The sequence below is a fragment of the Peromyscus leucopus genome, chromosome 1, assembly GCF_004664715.2.
Source record: "Peromyscus leucopus breed LL Stock chromosome 1, UCI_PerLeu_2.1, whole genome shotgun sequence".
In the NCBI taxonomy this organism is placed as follows: domain Eukaryota; kingdom Metazoa; phylum Chordata; class Mammalia; order Rodentia; family Cricetidae; genus Peromyscus; species Peromyscus leucopus.
This window is the reverse complement of record NC_051063.1, coordinates 102,278,664-102,304,245: the sequence shown is the minus strand read 5'-3', so window position 1 is coordinate 102,304,245 and position 25,582 is coordinate 102,278,664. Positions and strand designations below refer to the sequence as shown.

Below are 25,582 nucleotides of genomic sequence, written 5' to 3'. Positions count from 1 at the left end.
GCGCTGATGTTCTTTATAAATTCAATATTTACTGAGCGTATTATGCTAGACACTATTCTGATTGCTTTATATACATTAAATCATCTACTTTTTTTAGACAGAACCTTACTCTGTGACCAGGCTGGCCTGGAATTCACTCTGCAGAACATGTTGGTCTTGAACTGATAGCCATTCTGCGCTATCAGCCTTTCAAGTACTGAGATTTCAGGTGGGAGCTACCGTATAGCTTTAGCTCATCTGAGCTCTATGGAACCCTTCCTTTTTCAGAGGAAAAGCTAAGGCCAGAGGGAGATTTGAAGGCCATGGAGGCTAAGTGACTTGCTTAGAAGTCACACACCAGTGCTCGCTTCAGCAGCACATATACAAAAATTTGAATGATACAGAGAAGATTAGCATGGCCTATGCATAAGGATGACATGCAAATTCATGAAGCGTTCCATATTAAAATAAAAACAAAAATAAAAACTCACACACCAGAGCTCAGATATGAATGTAGGCAGTCTGAAGCAGCCCACTTGCTTCTTGCCCTCCCAAACTGTGCCTCTGCACAGCCTCATTGGCTGCTTCTAGGCGATTACTTTTCTATACTTCCTCGCCTACTCTTGTACAATTCCTTCAATACATTACTGAATTATGAATTATCTCTTCTTATACAGAGTAGGAAGTGGTTATTATGAATAGATGCTCAGTAGATGTTGAGTGAATGAATGAAGAGTCACAGTAAGATTCAAGAAATGGGGGCTGGAGAGATGACCCAGTGGTTAAGAGCACTGGTTGCTCTTCCATAGGTCCTGAGTTCAATTGCCAACAACCACATGGTGGCTCACAACCATCTATAATGAGATCTGGTGCCCTCTTCTGGCCTGTAGGTATACATGCAGGCAGAATATTACATACATAATAATTAAATAAATCTTAAAAAAAAAAAAAAAAGATTCTGAGGCCAGCTTGGTCTACAGAGCAAGTTCCAGCCAGGGCTACACAGAGAAACCCTGTCTCCAAAAACAAAGAACAAGCAAGCAAACAAAAAGAAGTGGGGTTGGGTAGCTGGAGAGATGGCTCAGTAATTAAGAGCTATTGCTCTGCTCTCCCAGAGGACCTGGGTTCAGTTCCCAAATGGCATCTCACAACCATCTGTAAGGTCAGGAAATCTGATGCCCTCTTCTGGCTTCTATGGGCAGGACCAGGTATGAACTCAGTGCACACACATTCAGGCAAGCAGAACACACACACACACACACACACACACACACACACACACACATCTTAAAAAAGAATAAAAGAAGTGGAGCTTGGAGGCAGAGGCAGGAGGATATCCATGAGTTTAAGGCCAATCTGGTCTACATAGTGAGTTCAATCCCCAGGACCCACACAGGAGGAGAGAACTGACTCCCCAAAGCTGTTTTCTGACCTTTCAGGTATACCATAGCTCCTATGGGTAAAGGTAAGTACACACACACACACAAATGTATTTTTAAGAAAAAGATTCAGGGGCTGGAGATGGCTTAGTAGTTAAGAACATTTACTGCTCTTTCAGGGGACCAGAGTTCAGTTCTCATCACCCACCCTGGGTGGCTCACAACTTTCTATAATCCAACTTCAGGGGATCTGATTCCCCTTTTGGCCTCTGCAGACAACCACACACGTTTGGTATATATACAGAAACACATACATACATATATATAGTCAAATCAAAAAAATCAAGAAACAATTCTGGAACCAGAGAGGATTCTGTTTGGAGAAGCCTAGCTAAGCAGCCAGACATGGATCATTTCTCAGTAACAACTGTACTTTCTATTTTGGACACCAGGGAGCGCCACTACTAAAGCATTCCAGAAAAGGATTGCTAAACTTTTCCAAGCAGATCTAGAATGTGTGGTGTGTGTGTGTGTGCGTGTGCATGTGCGTGTGTAGGGTCCTGTGAGTGGAACCCAAATTATTGGGAACATATGCCAGGCGAGTGCTCTACCACTGAACCATATCTATCCAGACCTCTTCTATCTTTGTATTGAGACAGTATCTCATACAGGCCATGCTGGCCTTCTAACTGGCTCTGTAGCTAAGAATGGCTTTGAACCCCTGATCCTCCTTTGTTCACATCTCTTGAGTGTTCATAGTACAGCTGAGTGTCACCACCTGACTGATGTCATTAAAATTTTTGAACATATATACAATGGAATTGTATTCACTGTAAAGAAGAAATTATGACATTTGCAGGATAATAGATAGAATGAGATCATCATATTAAGCAAAGCAAACCAGACCCAGAAAGACAAGTATTGTATATTTGCTTTCATATGCAATCTAGATTTAGTTATATATATATAGAACATGAAAGTACAAAGGGGTCAGAGAGTGGTGGAGGAAGGAATTGGGAGGACAGGAGAGAAGAATTGAATATATATCACATGAAAGCAGAAGGTGTATCATTGGGGAAGGAAGGGACCAGCAAGAAGGGAAGAGGCTAGGGAAGGACAAGAGGGGGCTAATAAAAACAACATATGATATTTCTGTAGGAAAATGATAAATAAAATACACTACTTTGTATGTGATCTAAAAAACTTACCAAAAAACAAAAAAGTATACGACAAAAGTTTAAATCCAGGTTCTCTAGACTACATCAAAGTCTGTTTTTGTAGGACAGCTGCTGGGTAAACACTGCAATCTGGAAACCTCAAAGCATTTCAGGGTAACCTAAATTCAGGATAAAAAATTATAGTAATTAAAAAAATGACACCATACTGGGTGGTGGTGGCCCATGTCTTTAATCCCATCACTTGGGAGGCAGAGGCAGGTGGATCTCTGAGTTCAAGGCCAGCTTGGTCTACAGAGTGAGTTCCAGGACAGTTAGGGCTACACAGAGAAACCCTGTCTTAAAACAAAACAAAACAAAAAACCACAATATCTTTCATTTCTCTTTCCCTTTTTAATATTGTTTCTCTGTGTAGTCCTGGATATCTTAGAACTCACTCTGTAGACCAGGCTAGCTTGAACTGCCTGCTTCTGCCTCCCAAGTGCTGGGATTAAAGACATGTGCCATCACTGCCCAGCTAATATATATATTTGTTTTATAGGCATTGGTGATTTTGTTTTCATGTATGCCTGTGTGAGGATGTCAGATCCCTTGGAACTGGACAGTTATGAGGTGCCATGTGGGTACTGGGAATCGAACCCTGATCCTCTGGAAGAGCAGTCAGTGCTCTTAACCACTAAGCCATCTCTTCAGTCCCCTGGCTAAAATCTTAATATTTAATATTATTTTGAGATGGGGGCCTCATTATGTTTCCCAGGCTGGTCTCAAAATCCTGGGCTCAAGTCTTCCTGCCTTAGCTTTCTCTGTAGCCATGACCATGGGTACATGCTGTAGCACGTGGCTTTGTGGAGCTGGGAGTTGTGCCTGCTCGGCAAGTGCTTTGCCACTGACCTCCATCCTCAATCTTTTAAACATTTTTAAGTGTACAGGCCAGCCATGTTGAGTATTATACGTTCACACAGTGGCAAGTGGCACAACTAATTGCCACAACTCTGCCTCTTGCAAAACTTAAACGTGCCATGAAACAGCCCACAGCCCTCCTTCTGCTAGCTTTAGCAACTCCTGTTCTCTATTCTGTCTCTGTGAATTCGACTCCTTTAGGAAACTATTATATAAATGGAACCATGTTTTTTTTTTCTTTCACAATTGGTTTTACTAACATATTGTTCCAAAGATCTACCTATATAGTCTCATGTGCTATAATTTCGTTTCTTTATTTGTGTGTGTGTGCACATGTGTGTGTGCATGTCATGGTATGCATGTGGAGGTCAGAGACTAACTTGTGTAAGTCGGTTTGCACCTTCCACCATGTGGGTTCTGGGGATTGAACTCAGGTCGTCAGGTCTGGCAGCAAGCAGCAAGCACCTTTATTTGCCAGCTCTCGAATTCCTTTTTTGTTTTTTTTAAAGACTCACAATAATACTGTATTTTGTTTATTCCCTCACCTATCCATGTATACTTGTGTTATTTCTACTTTGTAGTTGTTTTAAATAACATGACTGTAAACATGGGCATATAAATATTTCTTCCAGACCTAGCTTTTATTTTGAATATAAACCCAGAGGTAGAATTACTAGATTATTTGGTAGTTCAGTTACTATTAAAAAAAATCATTTGATATATGTATTTGAAGCTTTTTTTTTTTTTTTTTTTTAACTTTTTTTGTAGTTTAGGCTGGCCTCAAACTCACTAAATAGTTAAGGATGACTTTGAATTTCCTAATCCCTCTGCCCCCAGCTCCTGTGAGCTGGGATTATAGCTGCATACCACGTTTAGTTTTAAGTAGTGTTGAGGTTTGAATCCACAGCTTCACGGATGCTAAGCAAGCACTCTATCAACTGAGCTATGCCCCCAGTCTCTAGTTTTAGTTTTGAGATGACATTTTAGCCTCATAGGAAATGTAAGTAGTTCTGAAAAATTCATCTTCTTAAGTGTGAATTGTTAAGTGACTGACCTTGGATTCTTGCCATTAAGACCAAGGCTTTTATTTTTATTATTAGGAATTGAACTCATGCCCTTACACATAATAGATGGGTGTTCTACCAATGCGCTGTATTCCTCTCATTTTACTGTTTTTAAAAATAATTTTTCTTTACTTGTGTGTGTGTGTGTGAGTGACTGTATACCACACATATGCAGGTATTTGAAGATGCCGGAAGAGGGCTTTAGATCCTCTGAGCCTGGAGTTTCAGGTGGTTGTGAACTGCCTGACAGAGGTGCTGAAATAAACTTCAGTATTCTGCAGGTGGCAAGCACCTCCACACATCTCTTTAGCTCTTTACTTTTTATTTTGAGACATGGGCTAAGTTGTCAAGGCTGGCTTTGAACTCTTTTTGTAGTCAGAACAGGCCTTAAATAACTAATCCCACTTCCTGAGCCTCCTGTGTAGCTGGGATTACAGGCTTGTTCCACCAGGCCCCGAGACACCAAAGCTTTCTCTGTCAAACTGGTCATGCACTTATGCTCCCACAGAAATCGTGGGGTGGTGAAGAGAAATGATCTAGTTACTTTTGAAAAGAACTTTGTCAAACATGCATTACTTTGCTGTTTCAGGCTTGTCTTCTTAACCAAACAGGCAGATCTGATCAACAAGCCTGGGGAGGGGGCGGTTAATATAGGCTATAGGTGTATCCTATGCAGTCTATATAAGTTTACTGATTTTTGTGATGCTGAGGATCAAATTCAAGTCTTCACACAAGCAAAGCATGTGCTGTACCACTGAATTACATTTTATCTCCTGCCTGTATGTGTGCGTGCGTGCGTGCGTGCGTGCGTGCGTGTGTGTGTGTGTGTCTGTGTTCATAGACCAGAAATCAGTCTTGGGTGTCATTCTTCAGGAGTCATCCACTGTGGTGTTTGTTTTGGTCCCTCTGTGTAGCTTTGGTTGTTTGTTGACCAGGCTGGCTTCAAACTCACAGAGATTGCTTGCCTCTGCTTCCTGAGTGCTGAGGTTAAATGTGTTCACCACCACTACCCCCACTGCCTGGCTTTATGTTTGTTTAGAGACATGGTCTCTCATTGGCCAGGAGCTTGCCAAGTATGCTGGTTTGGCTGGCTAGTCAGCCCCAGGAATCCACTTGCTTCTACCTCCCCAGCACGGTGTGGTGGTGGGGGGTGTTGGGAGTGGGCAGAAGGGAGAGGGGGAGGGGGTGAAGGGGGTAGAGGGGTGCTTACAAGCATATTACCATACCAGATCCTTGAGTTTACACAACAAGCACCTTACCCAGTAAGCCATCTCCACAGCCTCGTTTTATAGTTTTAAAGTTAGCTGCATGTAAAGGAACAGAACAACAAGAAGAAGAGCAACAAGTTATTTGCACAATAATTAAAAAGAGATATTTGAGCTGGAGATATGGCTCAGTGGTCAAGAACCCATACCACTTCCTTTTTGGGTAAGAGGATCTGAATTTGGTTCTCAGCACCCACATCAGGTGGCTTAAAACCTCCTATAACTCTAGCTCCAGGGGATATGATGCACTTCTGGTCTCTGTGCACCTGCATACATCTGGGCATGCACACACAGAGATACACACATGTACACAGAAATAAATATAAAATACTACTACTACTACTACTACTACTACTACTACTACTAGTTACCTGGTAGGCGAGGCTTACCATTGTACTACAGATGTGTTGTGTTGACCCTTATGATTTCACCAGCTATGGAACACCCAATTTGTAGTAGCAGGGGACTGCATTCAAGATTTCCCCTTAAAAAGTTTTTGTATGTATGTATGTGATTTTCTTTTTTAAAGGAACATGCCCTGTGAAAGTGAAATAAACTCTCCGCCTTGTTTTTCTTTCTTTCTTTCTTTTTCTTTCTTTCTTTCTTTCTTTCTTTCTTTCTTTCTTTCTTTCTTTTTCTTTCTCTCTCTCTCTCTCTCTCTCTCTCTCTTTCTTTCTTTCTTTCTTTCTTTTTTGAGATTTGGTTTCATATAGTCCAGGCTAGCCTCAAATTCACTATTGTCCTAGTTAGGGTTTCAATTGCTGTAAAGAGACACCATGACCACAGCAGCCTTATAAAGGAAAACATTTAACTGGGTGGCTTACAGTTTCAGAGGTTTAGTCCATTATCATCATGCTGGAAAACAGTGGCATGCAGGCAGACATGGTGCTGGAGAAGGAGCTGATAGATCTACATCTTGACCCAAAGGCAACAGGAAGTAAACTGTGACACTTGAGTATAGCTTGAGCATAGACCTCAAAGCCCACCCCCACAGTAACATACGTCCTCCAACAAGGCCACACCTACTATAACAAGGCCACACCTCCTAACAGTGCCATTCCCTTTGGGGGCCATTTTCTTTCAAACCACCACAACCATGTTGCTGAGGCTGACCTTGAACTCCTTATCCTCTACTTCTACCTCTCAAGTGATGGGATTATGTGTGACTATTAGTGGTCTCTTTTTCTTTTTGAGACAGGTTCCCAGTATATGGCCCAGGCTGACCACAAACTCATAGTCCTGCTTCAGACTCCGAAGTGCTAGAATTAAACTCATGCACACATTTATTTGATACATGGTCTTACTCTGTATCAGATGGTCCAGAACTCACTGAGTAGCTAGGCTGGTCTTGAACTTGGGGTAATCCTCCTGGTTTAGCTTCTTAAATGCTGGGGTTACAGGTGTGACCCACAATGCCTGACAAATCTTACTTTGTCTGTGTGTGTTGGTTGCTAGGGATCAAACCCAGAGCCTTGTGCATGCTAGGCAAATACCCCTAAGCTTCATTCCCAGCCCTTTTCTATTCCGTCTGTCTGTTTGTTTTTCTGTGTTGTGCAATGCCAGTTTTTGTTTTTAATTTATTGTTTGTTTTTCAGTGTGCTGAGAATTGAACCCAGGGCCTTGATGTGGGAGGCAAGTGCTATGCTTCTAAGCTGTACGTAGCTCCAGCCCTCATCTCTCTGAGTTTTATTTTATTTTTAGGTGTGTGTACCTGTGTGCCTGTGGAGGGCAGAAGAGGGTGTTGGATCCCCCGGAGCTGGAGGTTCAGGTGGTTATGGCGGACCTGATATGGATCCTCGGAAAGAGCGCATGCACTCTTAACTGCTGAGCCGTTTTCTCCAGCTCCTCTGTCGTCCTTTGGCGACAATCTGCTGATACTGAGGCCACCTTCCTGCTTTCTAATCTGTAGTCCCCACCACTCACTATGACTCCTACCCAATCACACATTCCTATTACCTGCTGGTTCATTTTGCCGCTTGAGTTTGAGACCCGGCTTGGAACGTAGTTCTGGTAGAATCTAGGTCAGGGGATTGCCTTTTGTTTCTGGCCAATTTTCCAGCATAGAGCTGTCACTCAATAAATACTTGAATGATCAAATAAACTAACTTTTACTAAGCATTTATTATGTGCAGGGTGTACATCTCAGAGACGAATGACCTCTGAAACTCACAGTCACAACTCTACTGGGAGGGGCAGACATATTTATGGTCTAACTCTGGCTGCAGAATGATTTTGAAGGGGGATTCAGGTAGCAGTTTCTTCCCTCTTTTTTTTTTTTTTTTTTTTGTTTTGTTTTTTGGGTTTGAGACAGGGTTCTCTGTAGCCCTGGTTGTCCTGGAACTGGGTCTTTTTAATTTTTGGTTTTTCAAGACAGAGTTTCTCTGTGTAGTCCTGGCTGTCCTGGAACTCATTTTGTAGACCAAGCTGGCCTCCAACTCAAAGAGATGCACTTGCCTCTACCTCCCAAGTGCTGGGATTAAAGGTGTGAGCCACCACGGTCGGGCTGGGTAGCAGTTTGTTTTAAAAGTTTTTTTTTCTTTGTACATTTATTTGTGGCACATTTTCTCCTAGGATGTGGGTTGTGGACTGGAACTCAGGTTGCCTTGGTGGTAAGCTCTTTTACCCACTGGCCTGTCTTGTCAGCCTGAGGGTGGCCTTTTTTTTTTTTTTTTCTTCTAAAACAGAGTCCTGGAACTCACTTTATAGACCAAGCTGGCCTTGAACTCACAGAGATCCTCCTGCCTCTGCTTCCCAAGTGCTTGGCATCAAGGCGGTGCGCCACCATCTCCTGGCTAGGTTGGCCTTTCTAAGGAGCTATTCAACCGTGTCTAGATTAAGACGAGGTTAGCTTTATTGGTGGGGTGGGTGTGGGGGGAAGCAAGGTGAGGAGGGTTTCGTGTAGAAGCAACAACAGACACAAAGGCTCTGAAGTCTGTTTGATGTGTTTGGAAACTTCCCGAAGGCCCACGGATTGTAGAGCGCTTGTTTAGGGTGTCTCAGGTTCTGGGTTTGATCCACTACATTGCAGAAGTACACACACACACACACACACACACACACACACACACACACACACGGAAAAAAAAAAAACCAGAGAGATGGGAGCTTTAAAAAGTGGGGAGAGTGGTAGTAGATGACGTCCGATATGTATTTTTATATCAACAGCCTAACCCTTAAGCCAGGCAGCTGTCGGGCAAAGCCGTGTTCTGGTCTTCAAAGGGCTTGCTCAGAACAAGAGCTGGTTTATCACTGTCAGGAGAGGGGCTGGGCCTAATCCAGTCTCCTGCCCCTGGTGCCAAGGACAGCGGGAGGGCACAGAGGTTTCTGTAAAGATCTGCTGACGGTGTGCTTGAGAAGAGAACAGGAAGTATAGACTTTGCTGAAGGAAGCCAGGGCGGGGTTCTCTGTTTTTGGGGCACTCATTCTCAAGTCCCTGCTATCTCCTCTAACTGAATCAGAGATGGGAAAGTGAGGAACCGGCCACAGGCTTTATTCCATAAACCTCAAGAAAGTGGGGGCCTGAGAGGCGGGTAGGAAAATGGGTTGCAAGAGCCACCCACACAAGGCATCAGACATAGATCAGAATGTGAGGCTACCTTTTAGGCTACGTACAGGTGAAATATTACCTACAGTGGGAAGGACATTTCATTTTGCTTTTCGGAACAATTTCTTCTGTAAACACCTGTAGCTCCAATGGGCTTGGCTAACAGCTCCCCGACTCCAAGTAACCCTCTGAGAAAGGGTCAGGGCCACCTAGGAACTCGTCCTGCTTGCAGTACTTAGATGTGGCCACCAGGGACCGCTGCGCACGGGAGACAGGACGCGCGGGTTCCTGAGCCGCAGAAAGGCGGAAACCGATTGGTTGCGAGGCGCGTCGAAAGGGCGGAGCCCGGGAGTCGGGAGTTGGGGGCTGGGAGCGCGCCCCTAGACCAAACCCAGCCGGACTGTAGTCACCTCCGGCGGCTCCCGGTCGGTTATCGTGGCGCCGGGGTTTCTGTTCAGCCTGGCTTTACGGTGGAGCCAGGGGAGCAGCGCTGCGGCCCAGAGATCCGGGCAGGGCGGGCGCTGTCACCTCCGTCGCAGGCCTGAGTTACCTGAGCAACTGCGTGTCAGGGGCTCGCCCGCGGGCGGGCGTTAGAGCGGGAGGCTGGGGTGCGCACGGCAGAGGCCGAGGTCCCATCCTTGGCGCGGGGCCGCGGTCCTGACGACAACCAGCGCAGGCCGGGTCCCCACGAGGCCCCGCCGATTGCGGTGGGCTCCGGCCTGCCGTCTCCAACAGGTTATTCCGGGATAAGCCGGCTCTGGGGCGGGCCCGGGCTTCGCTGGGGGCCGGGCGGCGCGGGGCGGGCCGGCGGTAGAGCACGCCTCCGCCCACCTCGGGCCCGCCCCGCGCCGCCCTCCCGCCCTCCTGGGAGCCGCTGTCCCGGGCCTGGCCCGTGCGCGTCCGCCTGCTGCACCGGGGCACCAGGAGCCGCGGAGAGGTACCAGGACCGGGCGTGGGTGCTGACCTCGGCCTAGGAGTCTTAGGATCCCGGAGACATCCGTGTCCGCTGGGGCCTGCAGGTCGCACGCCGAAGCCCTAGCTGCTGCTGCTCACCGCTGGTCCGCGCGGGGCGAGGTCAGGTGCCCCCCTTCCCTCCTCCCTCCTCTCCCTCCCCCACCTCGGTGCGGGCGGGAGATCCTGCCCGCCTCCTCCCGCAGGGGTGCAGTAGGCTGCGGAGCTGACAGCGGCCCCACAGCCACCCTGCCCAAACTCTCCGGAAGCAGCTAGAGCTCAGGCCGCCGAAGCCCCGACGGACCCACTGTTGGATCGGAGGCTCCGGTCCTTCTGCGCCCAAACTTGGAGCACTTGACCTTCGGTTGTCGTCGGAGCGGGGCAAGCCCGCAGGTGGCTGGACAACCGCCGTGCCGAGAGGGCATCTTGCCTGGGAATCGTCGGCTGCATTCCCTGACTCTGGGATTTGCTTCTGGGATCCAAAGGTGTCTACATCAGGCGCATGTTGACTGAGACCTATCGTCATGGATGTGTGCGCCCGCTTGCCCTGTGGCTTCTTTGGGGGCTCCTCCTGCATCAGGGCCAGAGCCTCAGCCATAGTCACAGCGAGAAGAATACAGGAGCCGGCTCCGGAACGACTTCAGAGGAGTCCACTGAAGCAGGTAAGGCCTTGCTGCGGGCTGGACTGGGCTGGAGGCTTCACTGACTCAAAACTGAGTGGCCCGAAGTGGGCAAATTGGAATCCCCGCACATGTGAGATTGGTGGAGGATGCACACATAGCACTGTGTACTCTTAGTAGTCCAAGAAGTTCTTTCTATGTAGCAGTCATGCCTAATGGTACTATTTCCCCTGGACAACTTTCCTTATCCCTCTTTGGGATGTTTTGGTGGTAGTGAGAAGCCTTTGGGGCACCTTGACTTTTCAGATCAGCAAGGTTAAGGCCCCATTCAGGACTCCTTGTCTGGAAGAGTGGCCTCCCCAGGTGTTAAAATTGCTTTTAGCCAGTTTCATTACTTGAGGGGGTGGGCGGTGGTGGTGGGTTGACCACTTGGGCTGGGCCGGGACGATCAGGGCTGGGCTGGCTCTGTTTCTCTATAGCCAGGTGTTCAGATGTGCCCCATGTTCTGTTCTAGCTAGCGTGAGAATCCTAGTCCCTCCTTTCCCGTAGGTAAACTTCTGTCATTTGGAATATTAAAGCAAGTCCTTAGTTGGAATCCTGTTTACCACTAGGGAGTTAAATGGCCCTTTCTTGACGTCTCCATAGTAAAAAGTCCCGAGACCACTTGTTGACTTAATCTGTTTCTTCTGAATGATAAGAGTAAGGATTCCATATTATTATTTTTAATCTGTCCCTATTTTTTCAGTATAGTTGTGGAGCCTTGTTGGGCAGCAGTAGCTGTGGTATATACCTTTGCAGTAGAAAGGGACTTTTAAAAAATACGGTTTTTTTTTTTTTTTTTTTTTACACATACCTTAGAAGTCCATCAGTTCTCTTTTTCTATTTCTCACACCCCCCCCCCCCCCCCCCCCCCCCCCCCCCGTCACAGTGATCTGCCTAAAAACTGGCCTGAAGGCTTAGGGGTAGAGGAGTAGCTGGGGTGTTTGAAGGTAGGGAAGCTCAGGTGAGGAGATGTCTCAGTGGGTATTACTGATACAGGTAGGAAAAATATAAATCATGGTGGGTGAAGAGTTTCTTGGGTTGCATTTACTGATAGATCCCCCTCCCCCCTTGGGATGCCTTCTTTCAGCTTTCTTGACTGGGTTGGGTATAATTTTAGGTGCTCCAAGGGCTGGTTTTCAGATGAGGCCCCGACTGTCCCATGTATAAGCATAGACGTTAGGCTGTTGCCTTTAGGGTAGATCATTTCCTACAAACAAGTTCTTCATCTCCACAGGAAGTTTCCCAGGCCTCTGAAATTTAGCTTAAATATTGTTTCTCACTGGCAATGAAGGGAAAGATTGTTGAACTGTGAAGTAACTGAGTAGCATTTCTGCTCTTCCAGTGACAGACATCCTTGTTTCTAATGGATAGTTTATCCTTTTGTTTTCGCTTCAGAATATGTATGTTTGGCATAAAATGAATCCTTTTGAGGGGTGTTCTGTATTTTATATCTACACTAAAAGGATGCAGCTTCAAGTTTCAGGCATTAGCTAGCCTTTAGGAAGTTGACTTTTGATTGTGTGCGTGTGTTGCCTAAGGTAGGGAAGCATTCCTCAGGAGTACCTCATGACTTGAGTTTATGGAGACATTCCTCATGCATCATATTTTAGAGGACTGGCTGGTTATTCAGATTATGCCATAAAGGCCTCTCTTTTTATCTTTATTTCCTCTTCGTTCAGAAATTGGCTTCCGTTGTTGTAGTAATTATGTTCCAGCAAGGAGAATCTCAAGAGACTCTGGGTGTTGGGGACGCCTGAAGTTTTTGTGGGAACGTGAGTGTCCCATCAGTACTGTTTGGTTACTTGTCTCCTTGGGTCACTGTGGGGTTTGGCTCAGGCAGGGACTTACTTTTTTCAAACAAGTAGCTCATAGCCTGGGCTCTGCAAAAGGGTTTGGAGAGAAACTGTCTATGCGGCAGGGACTCTTGCAGCCTTTCCAACCCCCCTGTGTCCATGGAGCACAGGAATTTTACTTGTCAAAGCTGTCATTCCACCTCCCTCCTGCTCCCTCTTCTCCTTCTTTTGAGAGAGGGTCTTCAGTAGCCTAGGTTGGCTTCAATTTAGAATGTAGCTGAAGCTGGTCTTGAACTCTTGCTCTTCCTGCCTCCACAACTTAAGTACTGGACTATAGGACACAAGACACCATACCTGGCTAGCTACCACTTTTCTCAGCCGGATTCAACCTAGCTGGTAAATTTGTGTGCTCTGTAAAGCTTGTATTTTACAGTTACATGACTTACTCTGCAAAACCTCACAAAAGCCCCATTAAAATGCAGGGAAGGGTAATAATCCTCATTTTTACACGTGAATAAATGCCTTGGGCTATCAAGATGGCTCCCGTAAAGGCTCTGACTGTGCATATCTGGTGACCTAAGCTCAATCCCTGGAGCCCAGGTAAAGGTGCAAAGAAAGAACTGACTCCACAAAGTTGTCCTCTGACTTCCTTATGTGCAGGCACGTGTGTCCACAAATGCACATCGTGCATACACACACACACACACACACACACACACTAAAAAATTAAGAGAGCGAGCGACTGGGTTCTTTGCTTGGTGTTTGAAGCAGTGCTCTGGTGCTTAAGGCCTGGACTACTTCCATCTTCTCAGGTCCTGTCCTGTTAAAGGAGTGCTAGGTGGGGCCTAGGGAATGTTGCTCTTCTCCTGGCAATTAGGCAGGTTCTGGTGACTCTGTATTTGAGGTCTAAGAAAAGGGGTGCTTTTTTTTCCTCTTGGGGGAGTGTGTTGATGAAAGAATCCCCCCCCCCATTTTGGATGTATATGCAACCCATTTCCTTTTGGTCAGTCATAAAATTTGATTCTAAGGATTTTATTAAAATCTTTATGGTGGCCAGGTATGGTAGTACATACCTTTAGTTCTAGCACTCAGGAGGCAGAGGTAGAGGCAGCTGAATTTCTGTGAGCTCTAGGCTAGCCTGCTCTACACAGTGAGTTTCAGGCTGATAGGAATGCATAAAGAAGAGTGACTTTAGAAAATAGTTTATTGTGCACTAGGTGTATAGTGGTAGAGTGCTTGGTTAGTGTATGAAAGGTCCTGGGTTCCATGTCTGGCACCACTTTAAAAAAAAGAAAAGGAAGGAAGGAAGGAAGGAAGGAAGGAAGGAAGGAAGGAAGGAAGGAAGGAAAGAAAGAAAGAAAGAAAGAAAGAAAGAAAGAAAGAAAGAAAGAAAGAAAGAAAGAAAGAAAGAAAGAAAGAAAGAAAGACTTACTTCCTGGTCTACACCAAACACTATTAAAACCCAGCTGGGCAGTGGTGGTGTACCTTTAATCCCAGCAGTCAAGAGGCTGCTGACATGAGGCAGACAGATCTCTGTGAGTTCAAGGCCATCCTGGTCTACAAAGTGAGTTTCAGGACAGCCAGAGCTGTTACACAGAGAAACCCTGTCTTGAAAAACCAAACCAAAACATTAAAAAAAAAAAAAAAAAAAAAAAAAAAATTCCTGACCAGGGGCTGGAGAGATGACCCAGCTGTTAAGAATACTTGGTGCTCCTGCAGAGAATCTGGGTTCCATTTTCAGCTCTCACATGATCGCTCACAACCATTCTTAACTCCTATTCCAGAGGCTCTGCTAACCTCTTATAACCTTTGAGGGCACCCGGCATGCAGTTGGTGCACATAAATATATGCAGTGCAAACAGTTATACACATAAAATAGAAATAAACAAATCTGAAACAAAACTCTGACCGTGGGGGCTGAAGTTATTGGTAGCTTAATTGATAGAGTGCTTGTCTTGAATGCATGATATCCTGGGTTTGATCTTCATTCAATACCAAACCCAAACCAACCCACCCATCAACCAGACCAACAAAATCTCTGAATGCTGAGCTTGCAGTGTTCTCATTGAGCAATGGAGAGAACATTCCTGTCACTTTTTGCTTTTTTAAAATACCTGGACACCTAGCTGTATTAAGTCATTTTTTTAAGGCAAGATTTGTCTATTGCTGTGTAATCTAGGGCCTACATTTTTGAAGCTGACTCAAAATGAATACCAGGGACCTCTAGACTCTAGGGTCATTGCTTTCAGAAACTCAGATGTTTTCTATAGAATGTGTAGTGTGTGAAAGACCTCAGGTGAGTCTGGAGTTGTAGCTATCATAATAGGTGGTTTTGAGGGTCTCTAACTGGTTTAGCTGGAATAAGGTCCTGGAGGCTAGGCACTGTGCAGAGTGCAGGCTGTCTTCTCAATCAGCCTCTTTGGAGTGGCAGGTCAGAGCCTAGCCAGCCCACCCAATTAGTTGCTGCTGCCTCCAAGGCTATAAATGGCCTGGCCATCTTGGTAGCTATGCTAATTTTAGCTGAGGGTGGCTCCTGGAACTGGGCTGGAGCCAAGAGCAGGTGGGTGGGGCTTGGTTGAAGCTAATACCCTGGGCTGGCAAGAGGGACTTGCTATCCTGGGGCAGCAGGGACGTATTTACTTCCAGGCCTCAGCTCTGACAATCACCTTTAGCTAGGTTAATTGATTCAGCAAACACTGAACAGTGCCAGCTCATATGGTATTTATTCAACAAGTGTTTGAATGACTGCTCTGGGTCAGTTACTGTGTATACTTTCTGTGGGGATTTAAGGATGAATGAAAGAGTTGTCTTCTTTCTTCATGGAATATACTCTTGTTGGGGAGACAGTTAAGCACACAAATAAATACTGTCTTGTGAAAAGTGGAATGTAGGAAAATGCAAATAGGGTGCTCAGGGGAATGAGAAGGAACTAGAGATATAATTAAAGCTGGAACCTAGTGTCTAGCAGGACAGAGTGATACAATAATATGAGCAATAATGATAGCAATCACCATGCAGCTCTATCTGGCCTAGAATTTGCCATGTAGGCCTGGCTGGCCTTGAATTTAAAGAGATCCACCTGCCTCAATCTTCCAAATGTTAGGATTAAATGTATTTGCCACCACTCCTGGCTCATTATAAACTTTTATTTTATTTAATTATTGCAGCCAGCTTCTGTGATAGATGTTATCCTTGTTTTATAGAGCAGGAAATTAAATGAGAGAGGTTCTATAGCTTTCCCAGTGTTACAGACAGTAAAGAGAACCAGAGTTTGAATTCAGGATTCTGCCCCTTTTCTTTAGCGCTACCTTAGCTAGTACGTTATCTTGTAAAAGTCACAGTAGAGGTTGTGTGTGTGTGTGTGTGTGTGTGTGTGTGTGTGTGTGTGCATGCATATATTCATACAGAAAGCTGTGGGACGTCCAGAGGACTAAGTGACTAACCTTGCCTGAGATAACTGGGGGAGGCTTTACAGTTTCCCACATAGTTTTTCTTAGATCTTGGGGAGATAAAAAGTGGTTGCTTAATTTAAAAGTTAAGAGATGGAACAAGTTCAACCTACCTGTTTTTATATGTGAGGAAACTGATATCCAGAGAGGCATTAACTATAAGTTTCATAGGAGGTTATTGATTGAGAAACTAGACCAGGACATTTGAGCCAAAGATTCAGAGTTTGCTATTCATTGTGTAAGTCAGAATAATGACTGTTTACTGGTTGCTTGTACTATAGAAGGAACTACCCAATGAACCTGAGCCTAACTTTTTTTTTTTTGAGCCAGAGTCTCATGTAGCCCAGGCTAGCCTTGAGCTTACTGTGTAACTGAGGATAACATTGAGCTGATTTTCCAGCCTCTATCTCTCAAGTGTTTGGGTTGCAACTATGTTTGTGCCACCATGCCTGGATTTAATATTAGGTAACATTAAGTACAACATAATATATAGCCTTAATCAAATTCTAACAGTGTAGACTGTGTAGGCAAAGGGAGAAAGATCTGTATAGGCTATACTAGGCTAAGATGAGCGGAGAGGGCTGAAGAAAAGAGGGTATTGTGGATATCTGGGTGACCAGTGTGAACATATGGAATCTCACTGTAACTAGACAGGTGCTTCATGGCTGGCTAGCTGCTTCATGTGAGCATTGTAGATAGGAAGAATGTAGTCATGTATGACCTATTGCTGGTCCTCATAATTACCATAATTTTAAAGTAATGATGCATATAAATACTGTTTTAAGATATCTATAATATTGTAATATGATGTGAGATTATCTATGATTTTGGTTGGTGACAAAAACCATAATATTGTGGTTGATTGCATAAATTTTGCATATACAGATATATTTGAAGGAAATACTAACTTGTAGTAAGAGAGTATTGAAAATGATGATGTAAGCTGGGTATGATGATGCATGCCTATAATCCCTGGCATTTAGGAGACAGGGGCAGGATGATCATCAAAAGTTTGAGGCCACAGTCTTGAGAGATGGCTCAGCAGTTAAGAGTATGTTCTGTTTTTTTCGAGGACCAGAGTTCACTTTCCAGTACCCATATTGACCTATAATTCCAAGTCCAGGGGATCTGGTGCTTCTGGCTAACTCATACTCATGTCCCATCATCTCTATACACACATGCACATGCACACACACACAAACCCCCTCCACACACACACACACACACACACACACACACACAAGCCCACACACAGTTACAAAAAAAATCTGTTTGTTTGTTTGTTTGTTTATTTATTTATTTGGTTTTTCCAGACAGGGTTCTCTGTGTAACAGCCCTGGCTGTCCTGGAACTCACTTTGAGACTAGGCTGGCCTCAATTTGCAGAGATCCATCTGCCTCTGCCTCCCCAGTGCTGAGATTAAAGACATGCCACCATGTCCAGCAAAAATAAATCTTAAAAAACATTTGAGTTTAGCCTTGTTTTCAAAATGAGTTCTCTGCCAGCCATGACTATGTAGTAAAACCCTGTGTCAAAAACAAAACAAAGTAAAACAGGGCTGGAGAGGTGGCTTAGTAGTTAAGAACTCTTGCTTCAAAATCATGAGGTCTGGAGTTCAGATCCCAGCATCCGGGTAATAAGCTGAGTGTCCCAAGCATACCTATAACACCAGCTTCAAGGAAGATGGAGACAGGAGAGTTGTTAGGGCTTTCTGCTGTTAGCCTAGCTAAGAACATTCAGGTCCCAGGTTCAGAGAGATCTTGCCTCAAATTTAATAGGAAAGAGCGATAAAAGAGGGCACCTGATGTCCTCTCTCTCTCTCTCTCTCTCTCTCTCTCTCTCTCTCACACACACACACACACACACACACACACACACACACACCACACATGCTCAGATGTACATACTTACACATATGTACACAAGCAAAATTTTGTAGACACACATACACACAAATAAATAAGCCTTTAAAAAAGAAAACAAACTGGGCATAGTGGTGTTCACCTTTAATCCCAGCATTTGGGAGGCAGAGGCAGGTGGATCTCTGAGTTTGAGATCATCCTGGTACACAGAGCAAGTTGTAGCACAGCCAGGACTACACAGAGAAACCCTGTCTGGAAAAAACCAAATAAATAAATCAATAAATAAGTAAATAAGAAAGAAACAAAAAGAAAACAGACAAGAAATGAAGATGTAATTTCTTTTCCATCCAAAAAATAAAAGCTCCTGAATTCTACTTATGCGCTGTTGAGATGTGTGGGACCATCATGCAAAGAATTTCTGCTCTTAGCTGAGCATAATGCTAGCCACCTCTGTTTTCAGTGCTTGAGAGACAGAATGGTAGGATCAGAAGTTCAATGACCATCCTAAGTTACATGGAGAATTGAGGGTCAGCTTCAGGCTGCATGAGACTGTCTCCAAACCCAAACCAAGCCCAAGCAAAACAAAGCAAAACAGAAATTTTGTTCCTTGCCAGACATGGTGGATCATGTCTCTAATCCCAGAACTTTGGAGGCTGAGGCAAGAGGACTGCTATGAGTTCAAGACCAGCCTAAGCTACAGACTGCTACCCCATCTCCAGAACCCCAAAACAAAGAACAAAACTTCCTGACAAATTTCTGCTGTTTGTCCAGAAGGAATGAGGCCTTGTTGAAGGGGGTAGTTTTCTAGGTCTTTACAGAACTTGGGCTCTAAGTCCTCTCTGGTACCTTTGGTTTCCTGATGGGGGGCCTTTGAGTCACACTGCAGAGTGGCTTCATGAGCACGTTGTGGTACATTGCTATCTGTGGGAAATGATTCTCAGAAACCTAGCAGCTCTGCCTGTCAGGCTCTTGGGGAGGAAACAGATATCAAACTTAGCTTACTATGGGTTTGGGTTTTTGTTACTGTTTGTAAAAAAAAATGGTGAAATACGAAGATAACAAAACATGAAATGCCCATATGCACATAAGAAATAAACTAGTAACAATACAGAGCTTTCTTTATTAAGTCAAGGACACTTTCTGATATAAATGTAGTACTTTGTACATATGTTTTCTTCCCTGAGATCTTTGTTGAGGAAGACAGTAGTAGTTGTACTTTGTTTTTATTGTGTTGAGCCTACCCATTGTTGAAGTTTGTTGGAGAAACTGGTAATCAGGGACTGTTTGAATGAGATCTTACTATTTTTCCTCCTTTCAAATGTCTCATGTTTTGGGCCTTTCCTCAACCTTTGGAGGTAGTACTAAGGGCACTTACTATTAAATTTTATCTCACCTCAGATCCCTCTTTAATCTTTTTGTTTTGCTTTGTTTTGTTTTTCTAGACTGGGTTTCTCTGTATAACAGTACTGGCCATCCTGGAAATAGCTCTGTAGATCAGGCTGACCTTGAACTCACAGAGATCTGCCTACCTCTGCCTCCTGAGTACTGGGATTAAAGATGTAGACCTCTGCCGCCAGGCTCTTTAATGTTTTTTTTTTTTTTTTTTTTTTTTTTTTTTTCGAGACAGGGTTTCTCTGCGTAGCTTTGTGCCTTTCCTGGAGGTCACTTGGTAGCCCAGGCTGGCCTCGAACTCACAGAGATCCTCCTGGCTCTGCCTCCCAAGTGCTGGGATTAAAGGCGTGCGCCACCACCGACACCCGGCTCTTTAATGTTTTATTTATCCTCATTTTTTGCCATTTTCAAGAAGAATTTGCAGCTGACAGTTCGCCTTCTAGATCATATAGCTAAAAAGGACAGCCTCAGAACAATAACTGGGAATCTGGACCCATGCTGTTTTTAACTCAAACCATTACTCATTGGTGTGCTCCAAAGGGAGCAAATACTTGCTGCTCTGGTCCTCAGAACCTCTGTCTGCCGTAGCCTTGCTACAGTTGTGTTGACCAAGGTGTTTGAATAAATAGTACATACAGCCACTCGTTGCGAAGCTGTGCTGGGCTTGGCACAGTTGTTAGAATGCTGGCGTGGCCTGCATGAGGCCCTGGGTCTCAGTTTCCAGCACTGCGGCCACTGGGCATGGTGGCCCACATCTGTAATCCTAGAACTCAGGAAGTGGAGACAGGAGGATCAGAAATTCAAGGGCACCTTTGGCTATACAAGGAGTTTGAAGCTCATTTGGGATAAATGAGACAATTACAGTTCTTAGTACGATGCCAGTATATGGCATACCATCCATATTATAAAGTTTGTGGATTTGGATTAGATTTTGTTAAGTGGTTTGGATTCTACTGTAGTTGACTAGGTACTTGAAAAATATTTTCCTTCGGGTGGGTTACTTAAAGAAATAAGGTTCACTCTGGGCGGTGGTGGTGCAAGCCTTTAATCCCAGCATTCAGAGGCAGAGGCGGGTGGATCTCTGTGAGTTTGAGGCCACCCTAGTCTACAGAGTGAGTTCCAGGACAGCCAGGGCTACACAGAGAAACCCTGTCTTGAAAAACAAACAAGTAAGAGATAAACTTCACTTACTTGAAAGATCATTCTTCTAGATTTTCATATTCACTACAGATCCTTGATAAATAAGTCTTGTATTAGTTTTGAAAAAGTAAAATAAAAGGCTGATGAGATGGTTCAGTGGGTAAAAGCTCTTGCCACACCAGCCTGATGACCTGAGTTCAATCTCTGAAACTCACAATGGAAGCAGAGAACTGACTCCTGAAAGTTGTCTTCTGACTTGCGTGTACACACTCACACACTCACACTCACACACACACACACACACACACACACACACACACACGCACACGCACACGCACACGCACACGCACACGCACACGCACACTATTAAAGTAAAAAAATTCAACAGTTTGGGACCAATACACTCATTTTACTTGGATGAAGTATTAATTTATTGTGTGTGTGAACATGATGTATGTGTGTGTTGGAAGGATGGTGCATTTGTAGAGGTTAGAGGACAACTTTGGGTAATAAATTCTTTCCTTTCACCTTCCATTGGTGTCCTTGTTAGTTTTTTGTGAACTTGACACAAGCTAGAGTCATCTGGAAGGGGAACCTTAACTGAGAAAATACCTTTACCACATTGCCTATAGATAAATCTGTGCATTTTATTGTTGTGGGAGGGCCCAGATCACTGCAGGAGATGTTATCTCTGGGTTAGTGGTCCTGGATTATAGAAGAAAGCAGGCTGAGCAACCCATGTAGAACAAGCCAGTAAGCCTCCTCCTTCTATGGTCTTTGTTTCAGTTCCTGCCTTGGCTTTTCCATGATGAACTCTAACCTGTAAGCTAAATAAATGCTTTCCTCCCCAAGTTGCTTTTGGTCATGGTATTTTGTTGTAGCAATAGAACGCAAACTAAGACATGTGGGTTCCAGGGGTTGAACTTAGGTTGCCAGGCATGTCTTAACACATGCTTTTCCTGGCTGAGCCATTTAAATAGTCCATGTGTGTATGATTTAAAAAAAAATTTTTTATTATTAAGAAATTTCCTGTTTATTTTACCAAACAACCACAGGTGCTCCTCTCCTCCCTCCTCCCATCCTCTAGCCTTTCCCCCCAACCCACTCCCCATTTCCACTTCCTCCAAGGGAAGGACTTCCATGGGGAGTCATCAGAGCCTGGTACATTCAGTTGAGGCAGGTCTAAGCCCCTCCCCCGAACCAAGACTGTGTAAGGTGTTGCACCATAGGCACTGGGCTCCAAAAAAGCCCGCTCATGCAGCAGGGATGGATCCTGATCCCACTGCCAGGGCCCCTTAAGCAGGTCAAGCTACACAAACTGTCTCACCTATGCAGAAGGCCTAGTCCAGTCCCATGGAGGCTCCACAGCTATTGGTCCACAGTTCATGAGTTCCCACTAGTTTGGTTTGGTTGTCTCTGTACATTTTCCCATCATAATCTTCATGCCCCCTTGCTCATAGAATCCCTCTTCTCTCTCTTCGACTGGACTCCTGGAGCTCAGCCTGGTGCTTGGCTGTGGATCTCTGCATCTGCTTCTATCAGTTACTGGATGGAGGCTCTATGATGACAGTTAGGGTATTCACCAATCTGATTACTGGAGTAGGCCAGTTCAGGCACCTTCTCCACTATTGCTAGTAGTTTAAGGTGGGGTCGTTCTTGTACATTCCTGGGAACTTCCCTAGCACCCTGTTTCTCCCTGTTCCCTTGATATCTCCCTCTGTCATGGTATCTGTTTCCTTGCTCTCCCAGTGTGTAAGATTTTAAAGAAACCAGGCTCTTATAATTATAATTCCCCAGAAGAAAACAGTAGAGTAGCTGGGATATCTAGAATATCCGAGGCCCTGGTTTGATTCCCAGCATTGGGAGGAGGAGAAGAAATGAGGGAAGAGTAGTAGGGAAAACTAATTCCACAGAGGACTGCTGAGATGAGGGAGAGTTGGGAAATGAGAGCTGGTTAGATCCCCAGACAAAGTGGGATGATTGGTTTTGTCTTCAAAGATGCCAGATTTGGCCACACCATGAAATTAGGGGTTTTAGAGTTTTAGTCCCTTTCTTTACCAGCAGTGATGACCTAGTGAAGAGGCAGTCATTTATTTCTCTCTGCCTTAGTTCCTTTATTTGTCCTAAAAACTGAGAATTTTGGAGCTTTACAACACGATGTGAAGTATTTGGGTCCTCTCTGCCTTTGGTTTCTTGTGGGCCTCAAAAACTTCATTGAGACTCCGAGGGTCTTCACCTCTAAGGTAGTTGCATCTGCTGTCTTTCTTCAGATGTAGAGTCTAGGAGCAATGAAATCAAACTTTTATTTCAGGCTTACTTTTGGCCTTGAGAAAATGGTTAAAAAATCTGGTTGCCAGTATTTGACCTTTTATCTGGCTTGAACTTTTTCCTCTTTTCTGGATATAACTACTTTCTTAGGCCCACCTGCAGTCTTGAAATAGTTGAGCAGATGGGCTTGGTCCTCAATTGTGTTGACTACTTATTGGTGCATAGCAATAAAGTGCTGGGTGCTGCTTGCTCGTTGGGGTCTTTCATGAGGTTACAGTCAAGCTGTTGGCTAAGGCTGAAGGCTCAAATAGGACAAGAGTATGTGCTTTCAAACGAATTTACATTGCTATTGTCAGGCTTGGGTCCCTGTTACATGGGCTTCTCTATTGAGCAGTCTTATGAAATGAGAATTGGCTTCCTTCTCCCAGAATAAGTGAGGACGGGGAGAAGGATACTCTGGATAAATGGCTCATGGCTCAATCTTTTTGTTGTCTAGCTTTAGAGTTATTATGCTATCATGTCTTCCATAGTTGTTAGGAGAAAGTCTTAAGCTCAGCCCATAGTCACTGATGGATCACACACAATATGAAGACCAAGCCATGCTCTTGGGAACAATGGTTTCTAGGTGCTATAGCCTTTTAGATTTTCCTTTATTTCTCTTGTTTACTTCCTAGAGTCTGTTCATTTGTTTGTCTGATTTTATTTTTTTTTGACACAAGGTCTGGTATAGCTCAGCCTGGCTTCGAATTCCCTATTTTCCTGATTCTACCTCCAAAATTCTTTGCCACCTTGCCCTGAACTTCTTAGAATTTTTTTTTTTTTTTTTTTTAAAGATAGGGTTTCACTATATAGCTATAGCTGGACTGGAACTAGCTCTGTAGATCAGGCTGGCTTTGAACTCAGAGATCTGCCTATCTATGTCCTCTGAGTGCTAGGATTAAAGGTGGGCATTACTACTGCCCAGCTGAAATTATTTATTTATATGATGTGTGTGTGCATATGCCACAGTGTGCTTGTGGAGATCAGCGGACAACTTTCGGAAGCCGTTTGCACTAGGGTTTTGGAGATGAAAGTTGGGTCATTAGGCTTACATGGCAAGTGTTTTTAATTTGCTGAGCCATCTCACTGGCCTTTCCTCCTAGGACTTTAGAATCTTTTGTATTTCTTTTGATATCACGCCTGTTGGTTCACACATGACTTCTTTGTTTTGGCATATCTCTCCCTCTCTCGTTGTTCTCCTTAGGCTCAGCCCTAACTAGATTTTATCCTAGCCTCTGGTCCTGCCTCCCAACAACTTCTTGACAACTGGCATTGTCTTCACTGCTACAACTTGGTTTCTGTACATAAATTTCTATACATAAATTGAAGTGACTTTTACACATTGACAGATGAAAAACTTACTCTGGATTGGGTGTGGTGGCACATGCTTTTAATTTCAACACTTGGGAGGCAGAGGTAAACAGATTTCTGGGAGTTTGAGTCCAGCCTGGTCTACAAAGAGAGTTCAGGCAAACTAGGACTACATTGTGTGAGTCTGTCTCAAAAAGAAAAGAAAAAAAAGTTACTTTGTCTTTTTGGCCATTGGCATTAGGTGCTGAGATTTAACATCCTAGTATGTCATAAGTGGAAGGGGTTTTAAGTAGCATCTCTTAGAAATGTCTTATTTTACATATGAGAACAAATTTGCTCAATGTATTGCTAAGCCAGTGACAGTATCTAATAGTCTTTGATTCTCACTAATGTTGTTCTTACTCTGTGGGGGAGCCTCTCTACTATATCACAGATAGTTTGCACAGTGAAGTCTCCAGGACCCAAACAGAAGAGAGGTCCAACTTCTGCTTCTTGGGCCCTATCCAACTGGAAAGCATTTATATAAGGTTCAGGAAAGTCCAGCAGTATACATTGCATGTGGTGGCTAATATCTGTGCTCTGTATTACCCTCTTGGCAATATCTGTATAGACTTACAGAAGGAGTCTTATAGACTTCTGGAGGAGGTGGGCCTTATGCCACATGTCTTCCCACTGTTTAATTCAGAGGGTTGTACTTTGAAGCTTCCATAGAAAAGAGAGATGTATAACATCTTAGGCCTTGTAGAGTTACTTGTAGCCACCCGAAAAGTCCCAAGGAGAAGCTTTGTAGGCACTGAGAAGCTAACAAACTCTTTCCTGTTATTACAACTTGCTAGGCAGGTGGGACATCATTAGGACAGACTATAGCTCTGTCACAGTTTCCAGAGTGGAGAGGGTTGTTTTGTCTGAGAGAATATGAAAGGAGCCAACAGCAGTGTAACTTTGTTTCCTGCTGGGGATCTTAGACTAGAGAAGGGGCAGGAGCTGCAGTCTCTGTTGCTCTCTGAACTCAGGGTTCCAGCTACAGAGCCCTTTATTCACTTTCTCTCTCTGGTCTCAACATTGCATCCTTGGCACATTTCTTTGTCTTGGTCTACCAAACATGCTATTATTAATTTGATTTTTTTGAGAAAGGGTCTCACTATGTACCTCTTGCTGCCCTAGAACTCACTATGTAGACCAAGCTGGCCTTGAGCTCACAGAAACCTACCTGCCTCTGCCTCCTGAGTCCTGGGATCAAAGGTGTGTGCCACTACTGCCCATCTTTTTTAATAATTTATTTTTATTTTATGTGCATTGGTGTTTTGCCTGCATGTATATCTGTTGTAAGGGTGTTGGATAGCCTGAAACTGGAGTTACAGACAGTTCTGATCAGCCATGTGGGTGCTGGGAAGTGAACCCAGGTCCTC

The 25,582-nt window shown here is 44.4% G+C and overlaps 1 protein-coding gene and 1 non-coding gene across 7 annotated transcripts in view; both read left to right on the top strand.

Annotated features, from left to right (window-relative positions):
• The first annotated feature begins 339 nt into the window (after window positions 1–339).
• Window positions 340–446, top strand: LOC114706722. The gene has a single exon (XR_003736549.1). It is a non-coding gene; the product is annotated as a U6 spliceosomal RNA (small nuclear RNA).
• A 9,693-nt stretch (window positions 447–10,139) lies between these two features.
• Stim1 (stromal interaction molecule 1) overlaps window positions 10,140–25,582 on the top strand; it is a 177,443-nt gene continuing 162,000 nt past the window's right edge. For 3 of the 6 annotated variants that reach the window (XM_037196778.1, XM_037196775.1, XM_028889133.2), the window contains exon 1: window positions 10,140–10,919. In XM_037196778.1, the coding sequence (XP_037052673.1) occupies window positions 10,760–10,919 (160 nt within the window). In that variant the 5' untranslated portion in view covers window positions 10,140–10,759. The remainder of the gene's footprint in view (window positions 10,920–25,582) is intronic. The other 3 variants (XM_028889134.2, XM_028889131.2, XM_028889132.2) reach the window with 2 other exon arrangements.